This window comes from Microcaecilia unicolor, chromosome 9 (assembly GCF_901765095.1).
Source record: "Microcaecilia unicolor chromosome 9, aMicUni1.1, whole genome shotgun sequence".
NCBI classification, from domain to species: domain Eukaryota; kingdom Metazoa; phylum Chordata; class Amphibia; order Gymnophiona; family Siphonopidae; genus Microcaecilia; species Microcaecilia unicolor.
The window spans coordinates 71,504,683-71,514,338 of record NC_044039.1 but is presented as its reverse complement, the minus strand read 5'-3'; the positions used below and the strand labels follow the sequence as shown (position 1 = coordinate 71,514,338).

General features: G+C 40.8%; 1 protein-coding gene across 1 annotated transcript in view; it reads right to left on the bottom strand.

Annotated features, from left to right (window-relative positions):
• Positions 1-7,520: 7,520 nt before the first annotated feature.
• RIBC2 (RIB43A domain with coiled-coils 2) overlaps positions 7,521-9,656 on the bottom strand; it is a 161,848-nt gene continuing 159,712 nt past the window's right edge. Inside the window, exon 3 of the mRNA XM_030215084.1 lies at positions 7,521-7,586. Within this exon, the coding sequence (XP_030070944.1) occupies positions 7,528-7,586 (59 nt within the window). The 3' untranslated portion in view covers positions 7,521-7,527. The remainder of the gene's footprint in view (positions 7,587-9,656) is intronic.

The window sequence follows — 9,656 nt, the reverse complement described above, 5'->3', positions numbered from 1 at the left end:
ATATCGGAAAGACAAATAGGTTGATCAAGACTTGCATCATAGAAGATCGGAGTTGTATCAATTGGAATATTGCAAGCGCACCTATAGTAACATATTGGAACACAGCAAACCACTCTGTGGATGATTTTAAGTTTTTGGTCTATAAGATTTTTATACCCCACTGGAGAAGAGGCAACTTGGATAACTACTGCTTAGAGAAGAACATAAACTTATATATGAATTCAATACAATTGTTTAGTTTGGACTCAGCATGGAGACTGATCTTTTTTGATATGCACCTTTTTTTAGGAATCTTCGGGTTTAATAGTAATGTTATATCCGGGCAGTAAGCTCTCAGGGCTATTGGGTTCTTAAAGTATACTTTGTTTAAAATAAATATTTTTTTTTACACAGGGACTTTGTTTTAACATTTACATTAATTTTCACTATACCATTTTATATATTTATATGCATGTTGCTAGTTTTCTTATTATGAACTAGCAATCATTTTGTGTGTGTGTGTATATATATATATATATATATATATATATATATATATATATATATTTTTTTTTATTTTATTTATTGCATTTGTATCCCACTTTTTCCCACCTATTTGTAGGCTCAAAGTGGCTTACACAGTGTGGTTATGACATGATCATTTCATAATAACAGGTACACCTCTTCCCTGGGCTCGTTGATCTCATCACATGGTTTCCAGTACCATCTCTATGCTGATGATACCCAGCTTTACCTCTCCACTCCCGACATCACAGTTGAAACCCAGGTCAAAGTTTCGGCCTGCCTTTCAGACATCGCTGCCTGGATGTCCAACCAGCATCTGAAACTGAACATGGCAAAGACTGAGCTCCTTGTCTTTCCACCCAAACCCTCTTCTCCTCTTCCCCCACTTTCTGTCTCTGTTGACAACGCCCTCATCCTCCCCGTCTCTTCAGCCCGCAATCTCGGAGTCATTTTTGACTCCTCCCTCTCCTTCTCTGCCCATATCCAGCAGACAGCTAAGACCTGTCGCTTCTTCCTCTATAATATTAGCAAAATTTGCCCATTCCTCTCTGAACAGACCACCCGAACCCTCTTCCACTCGCTCGTTACCTCTCGTCTTGACTGTTGCAACCTTCTCCTCACTGGCCTCCCGCTTAGCCATCTATCCCCCCTTCAATCTGTCCAAAATTCCGCCGCACGTCTTATCTACCGCGCGAACCGATACTCTCATATCACCCCTCTCCTCAAGTCGCTTCACTGGCTCCCGATCCGCTACCGTATACAGTTCAAGCTTCTCCTATTGACCTTCAAGTGCACTCAATCTGCAGACCCCCATTACCTCTCTACCCTCCTCTCCCCATATGTTCCCACCCGTAACCTCCGCTCCCAGGACAAATCACTCCTTTCTGTACCCTTCTCCACCACCGCTAACTCCAAACTCCGCCCCTTCTGCCTAGCATCACCTTATGCCTGGAACAGACTTCCTGAACCCATACGCCATGCCCATTTTCAAGTCCTTACTCAAGGCCCATCTCTTCTCCCTTGCTTTTGGTGCCTAACCACCTTCCCATTCCTGATACCTACAATGACTACATAGTTTTTACCTTTAGATTGTAAGCTCTCTTGAGCAGGGACTGTCCTTCCCCATGTTTAAACTTGTACAGCGCTGCGTAACCCTGGCAGCGCTATAGAAGTGCTAAGTAGTAGTAGTAGTAGTAGTAGTAGTAGTAGTAGGTACAATTCTTATAGTTTGAATGTTGGTAAGAGAAGATAAGCATAGTCATTTCATGATAACAAGTATAATTATTATTGTTTAAAGATTGGGTAAGGGAGGATAGACGGGAAGTTAAAGGTGAGCTGTAGTGATTGTGTGATTTGTTGAGGTAGTTTGTAGGCTATGTATTTTCCTTGTAGGTCTTTTGGGAGAGATGAGTTTTCAGAGATTTGCGAAAGTTAATTAAATCATCAATAGCTTTCAGTTCTGTAGGTAGAGCATTCCACAGCTGCGCGCTCAAGTAGGAGAAGGTGGTGGCGTGTGCCAGTTTGTATTTCAGTCCTTTGCAGCTGGAAAAGTGCAGATTGAGATATTTGCGGGATGATCTTACAGCATTTCTGGGAGGCAAGTCCACAAGGTTTAGCATGTAGATTGGGGCATCTGCATGTATAATTTTGTGTACTATCGTGCAGATCTTGAACTCGACATGTTCTTTGAGTGGGAGCCAGTGGAGTTTCTCTCTTAGGGGTTTAGCACTTTCATATTTATTTTTTCCAAATATATATTGTCAGCAGGTCCCCCTTCCACTCTTTGGCCCAGGTTGACCCTGCTTAGCAGGTATGCTTCAATGCTGATCTTTCTCCCTCGCAGCACCAGTTAATTCTAGTTCTCTGCCCCTTCAGCCACAGCTTCCTTGAGTGACTGCTCCTTTAGCTTGCCATTTAATAACAACCCCAACAAGCGGACAGAAACTCCAGCAGTCTTATAATAAAGGGGTTCACTTTTATTTACATCAGTTCAGTTGTAGTGACTTCAGCAACATAGTAAAACGATCTCACTTTAAAGTCTTTGACAAGTTTCACGTTTACAATGTCAGAGATTTCCTGTATGACCTCTAACACCATCTTCTTCTCAGTTAGTCACTAAATATCAGGTTAAACATCAGTCCCTTACAACACACAGTATTTTTTTTTTGTTACATTTGTACCCCGTGCTTTCCCACTCATGGCAGGCTCAAGGAGGTGGGCAATGGAGGGTTAAGTGACTTGCCCAGAGTCACAAGGAGCTGCCTGTGCCAGGAATCGAACTCAGTTCCTCAGGACCAAAGTCCACCACCCTAACCACTAGGCCATTCCTCCACTCCACTCGTATCCTTAACCTTCTTAATCACTTGCTGCCACAGGTTTCTTCCCAGCTGCATCAATTCTGTCTTCCCCCTTCTAGACAGTTGAGGAAATACCTTGGCCAAGAAACTCCTCACCTTAGCACCAGCAGTCTGTGAAAATGCAGCCACCTCCATACTCTCCTCCTCATTCTCCTTCCATTTATCCCATTCCATCTCTTCTACCTCCTCAGAGGGCTCACTCAGCTGCTCTTCATCCCCTGATTAGAGTCCATCTCCCAATCCTGCTCCTCCCCCTCCACTTCCTGTGAGTCCCGTATTGGGTCAGGTGCATTGTGGGAATCGTGGTTCCTAGGCTTATCCCTTATTCTAATCGGTCTCTTGACCACCAGAGGGCGTGTTCCTCATCTATAAGGGATTTGCAAATGTCTTTTAATCTCTCCCTGGGACTGCTCTCGCTTTCCTTGAGGCCGTCTTCTCAGTAACCCCTTACAATATATATATATATATCTTTTATTAAAATTATTTTATGTACCATTCAGATTATTTGTATATTCGTTATATAATTTCCGTATCTGTTTGATTTGATTTACAGTGCCATTCAATTATCTATTTTAGTGTGGTTCTATTTTTTATATGCAATATCTGCTTTATTTGTCCATCCTATATATGTTTTATGTATTGCTTCATAACAATTCATTTCATTAGTTTATAGGATGCATGTATTTATTTATACATTATTTATTCAGTTCATATGCAACCTTTTAGTTCTGGCACTGTTTTATTTTTTTTTTCACACATCGCCTCTACTGCAGACTGTATTTTGAGTGTATATTTATTCCTTTTTTCACACATCGTTCACAACGTAGACATTTTGAGTGTTCCTTTCAATACTTAGTGCTGTCTGAATTTAAACACCATTTGTAATGTTCATTTCTATTCGCATGGTTCTTTTCAATCCTTAGTGCTGTCTTTCTTAAGACATGATTTCCTACACCTCAAACCGTACGCATGTGCCCTCTACTTGGGAATGGTGGGATTACTTAAGGATTTCATCCAGTTCCTTTGAAGTGTCTCTTTCAGGACATTGTGCAAAGGAACAGTTGATGATTCCTTAGGTGGCGAAGGATAGTGAAGGACCTCAAGCATCTCAGTACTGGGCTCATCCTCAAATACCACAAGGAAGGGAATTGCCACAGACATCTCCCGGACAAAGGAAGAGAAAGAAAGACTCTCCGGCGTGCTCCCTATGCTTACAATAAGCGTAGGTACATTCCTCTTCTCGTTTTTACAACTTTTACAATTATGTCACTGGCTAACTGAAGGCTCTGCCCCATACCACTCATTCACCGTTATTAACTTATATATGGAAAACTTCATTGAGTCTATGGGACACACGTCACGCTGGAACATTTCTAGCTCCAAGTTCCTCGTTTTCTGCAAAGCTTGCTTGTCACAAGCTCTCTCTGGGTCACACAGAGGTAAAGATTTTAGTTTAAGCTGACAGTTTCAGGTCTTCAGAGACTTTGGTTCAGAGAAGGCCCAGACAGGTTCATTATTATCATATCCCCCCTTGAAGGCCTGCATAAGCAAGGGCTTCACAAACAGGGATAGGCGAGGTTGAAGGTGTTGGGAAATTTCCCAATGTACATAACAGTCCAGTCTTGCAGCTGGAATTCTGACCCGTCTTCAGGAGCAATATGTTAGTACCCCGGTCATAGGCTGTCTTAGGTTGTGAGCGGGAAATAGGCACTCACTTTTACCCGTCCTGGCCACACAACCTCCAGAGCACTAAGATGTATAAGTGGGCCAAGGGCACATAGAACAATGAGGTCAGAATGTATATCAAATGGATAATTGGGAACTGTACCCCCCCCTTTGGATCTTATATTAATTGTAACTTTCAGTATTCCCCGTGGTTGCTGAGGAAAAGGACCGGATTGGCAAGAAGAAGATAAGGCATATCCTATAAACTAAGTAATAAAAGCCTAAAACCAGTAATAATCTTAAAATCAATATGTCTTATAATAAACTGAACCTAAAACTAATACAGCTCTATATATAAAAGGCACCACCAACGTTCTAAATGAAGCCTCCAGCCGGAAGTGTGAAGTGGCAGAGGTATCCAGTTTCCCCATGAGTGTCTGCCCCGCCCTCGCTCTCTCTGTAACACAGTGAAGGAAAACACAGCATAGCATGAAATCGCTCTCTCTGTAACAGTGAAGGACTCAGAGGGGGGAGGGGAGAGAGGGCAAACCCCTCATTCTCTCTGTAACACAAACACAGCACAGCAGGAAACTTAACACTGAAGGACTCAACTCGGAGGGGGGAGGGGACAGACAGCACAGGGGAAGGGAGAGAGGGCAGGGACACACACACTCCCACATGCACACTCTGAAGAAAACCTTGCTAGCCCCCGTTCATTTGCATCAGAAACGGGACTTTTTTACTAGTCTTAAAATAAACATGTCATAATATTGATATGTAATTTTTCATGCAAGACAAAAGCTTGTCCTGTAGGCCTTATTTCTTAATACTATCAGTTATATATTTTGTCAAGGTATTGAAGTAATGGATTACATATTATAACAGCAGCATTCATGTTTTCATATTCATCACTAATGTTATGGTCTATGTCAGAGTGCAGCTTCAGCATTGCGGTTATAATAAATATAATTAATCCAGTCAACATTTTTAATAATAGTCACCCACCAGAAAATAGACTCAAATCCCGCAGCAATTTGGTTACGGGATTTATACTCGTCAAGCCCCCCCCTTAGTACGCCTATAGCGTCCAGATAAACTGCTTCATCAAATAACCCAGGAATTTCTCTCTTTCTCCTAGGTAATCAATAGAAATCAAACAAAATAAAACATGGAAAATAAAATAAGATGATACCTTTTTTATTGGACATAACTTAATACATTTTTTGAAATGTATTAAGTTATGTCCAATAAAAAAGGTATCATCTTATTTTATTTTCCATGTTTTATTTTGTTTGATTTCTATTGATTACCTTTAAGAGTGGACTAACACGGCTACCACACCTCTCTCTTTCTCCTGAATTTGTTTCGGCTAGGGATAGGTTTGTCACCACGTTGTGATGCAATAGCAATGGGAATTATTAATTCAGCTAGGGCACACTGTTCTTGCCATTTACGGGGTAAGGACATATAAAGGGTCCTATTCCCGCAATACCACCACACATCTGCTCGAGAGCGTGTGAAATCAGTGAAATCCAGATTGCCACTAGATGTGATTGTGGTGTTGTATGATGATAGATCTCCCACCAAATAGGGGTTTTAACCTTTTTTTCTGCAAATACAGTTTTGGAACTTAGATCCTGGTATATAGGTGGCTTGAATCTTGGGGGTACCTTCTGACTGCCTTGGGTGATTCTGGAAACAAAAAACTGAGGGATAGACAAGATTGATCATTAGTTTTGATACCATGGAGTAATTTTAACATGCATATAGCGCCATTATAGTCATTAATAAAATTCAAAGGGAAAGGAACAACTAATGGTTCTGGGTGGGCAGAAGCACATACATAACAGTCCATAACATTTAAAAATTTAGTAGTATATCGTACCTAATCTAACCACAGATCTAGGTCACTGTAGCCTGTCTCTATGGCAAACGTTTCACTGAGGTCGGTGACATTTAGAATTTTAATTGGGACTTTAGCTTCTTCAGGGGCTTTGGGCATAGGTACGATTCATTTCTCTGTCTCTTTCGGCCTTGTCATGATCAATCAGGTGGGTGGGCAACTGGTGTGACTTCTGATAATCAAGGTACCCCCATATACAAATCTTATAAGCAACAGCAGCAGTATTAATGCTAATATAGTTGCATCCAGTGGCGTAGCTACGTGGGGCCTGAGGGGGCCGGGGCCCCCGCAGATTCACCCCAGGACCCCCCTCCCAGCGAACCTGCCCCCGCTGCCGCCTACCTTTACTTTTGCTGGCGGGGGATCCCACTCCCCGCCAGCCGACGTCTTCTCAGTCCTTCCTGCTCTTCAATTTGTTTGCTGACGTCCTGCACGTAATTGTACGTGCAGGACGTCAGACTCAGAGAACAGTTCGTTCTCTGAGTCTGACGTCCTGCACGTACAACGTGCAGGACGTCAGCAAACAAATTGAAGAGCAGGAAGCGACTGAGAAGACGACGTCGGCTGGCGGGGAGTGGGATCCCCCGCCAGCAAAAGTAAAGGTAGGCTGCGGCGGCGGGAGGGGGGGGGCGGCAATGTCGGCGGTGGGGGGGGTGGCGCCGGGGGGAGGGCTAAATGTGCCCCCTCCCCCGGGCTCTGGACCCCTCCCCCATGGAAGGCTGGCTACGCCCCTGGTTGCATCTATACCCAATAGAGTATTTGAGCCTGCAAAGAGGTGGGAAAATGTGGGATACAAATGCAGCAAAATAAATAAATAGCACAGCAATAATAAGTCAGGTGTATAACACAATTAGTTTAGAGATAAACAGAAAGCAATGCAATATTAGTAATGTATCTTCCGAGCAGGAGTCCTAAAATAGTAATGGTAAAATCAAGAGTCAGTAATTCCAGGTTCTGTCCTTGAGGTGTACACAGGAACTGTGGTCTTGTAGCTTGGCTGCTGTAGCTGACAGAGCTTCAACTTTGAATGGATCAACGTAAACAGGATTCTTTCAGGTCTTATGGGTACAGTATTTCTGTGGACCAGGTCTGTTATTTTCAAGGCCTTGGGGTTTTCTGAACTATCCAAACTATCCCCCCTTCTGTCTGGCAATTTCCTGGGAAATGTAAGACAGAAACACTGTAAATAGTACCAATACAAAGGGATGGGATACCACAGGATACAAACAGTAAAGAAACATCTAGGAATCTAGTAGAAAGATAAGGCGTGGGTAAAAGTAGAAAACTATATATGTAAGCATCCTGGAAATTAAAGTCCATAATATCTATGTATAAATGTCCATGTAACAGTTGAATTAACAGTGGTCAGCGTTGGTTCTCAGCATCTTCTCTTTTCTGGTTTCGGGAAGGCGCAGTTGGCACAAAGTTGCTTTACAGTGTACATAGTCAGGGTTTCACATATGAAATGGCATTCAGCATCTGGAAGGCGTCAACGTGGAGTAAATAAGAATCTGTAACATGACTCAAAGGTATAAAATAAGTAATAGAGCAGGGCAAAGTTCAATTAATATGTGCCCAATTCCTTAACAAAATATCATTAGCACAATTCTGGTCTCCGATTTTATGTATGGTGACCCGAGTTAAGCTTTTGATTAAAACCATTAGTTAGGCACCTTTCAATTATGGAAAAGCTGAGTAGAAAAATAATATCACATCGGTATCCAGTCACTAACAGTAGAAATTAAGGAAAATTAAGTTATAAACTTGTCCTAAGAAAAGTAATTAATAATTTGCATAATAGATAAAAATAGTAATCAGGGAGGTACGTCTGTACCCCGTTTATATAAAACAAAATTGAAAAGACACAGAAAGAGAGAGAAAAGGGTAACATTCTAACTGTTTACAATGAGTTCAAATTCAGGTACTATAAAACAAGGAGAAAAAAAAATTTGAGGAAGAATATATGAGATGTTAATACATTAAGTAAGTTTCAGGGAAGGATGGTCTGGGGTAGCACCAAGGATACTGCACGCAGTATATACAGGATAGACTAAAATCAATAGTCATAACAAATATTCTTACATAGATTTAGCTTAAGAATGGCAGATTGTCTTATCTCATTACAAATAAATGTTCTCATTATTTAAAAGGTAGCTAGAACTGTGTACATAAAAGTTTCAAAATTGAATTGTAGAAAGCTTATAGGGCTGTACAATTGTTGTATTCCATAAATTTCAAAACATAATTTTTAAATATTTATGATTGGGTTATTATAAGCAATCTTCTTTAATGCAGTAGATAGGCACATTTTCTTGATGGAAAAACGAATTAGGGAAAAATAATTATTACACCAGTATAACAAATATAAACAGTGGAAATTATGGAAATAAAGTTCCATACCTGTAGTAAGAAAACTAATGATGCATAGCTAGCATAACAAAGAAGGTTAGGGCACCAGTAAGTGGAGCACTGTTTCAACATTATATGCTATTTTAAAGCATCCTAGAAGGATAGATACTGTCTTTTGTTCAGGGGCAGTATAAAACATTTTCATTCAAAGTAAATATTTAACTTCTTAAATCGAAACATTGATCTAGTAACACAGATATAGATATTTTTATCAAGAGAGTGATGAACTAAACACAATAAGTACTGGCAAGCTTCCCAAACGTACAAACATTCTATACATGTTATTCCTGGGATTTTGGATTTTTCCAAGTCCGTTTAGTAGCGGTTTCCTAAAGGACAAGTCCATAAACCGCTACTAAAGGGACTTGGAAAAATCCAAAATCCCAGGAATAACATGTATAGAATGTTTGTACGTTTGGGAAGCTTGCCAGGTGCCCTTGGCCTGGATTGGCCGCTGTTGTGGACAAGATGCTGGGCTCGATGGACCCTTGGTCTTTTCCCAGTATTGGCATTACTTATGTACTTATATAGGTGGTAAAATGATTTTAATAGCAATTTACTAGATTCTGTAGTAGACAAATGTGTTTCTTGAAAACATAATAAAATCTGGTGAGAGTTTTCATTAGATATGTTAAAGATTTTCTTCCTTTTGATTGGGTTGTTAGACCCTTCTCATTAAGGGACACAAAGGTAATAACCATTTATGAATGACTATAAATATATAATGATATGTTTGGCAAAATACCACACAGTATTACATATACTGATAATAATGAACACTAAAATTTTGAAGGGGCACTTTTGTATTCACACCAGCA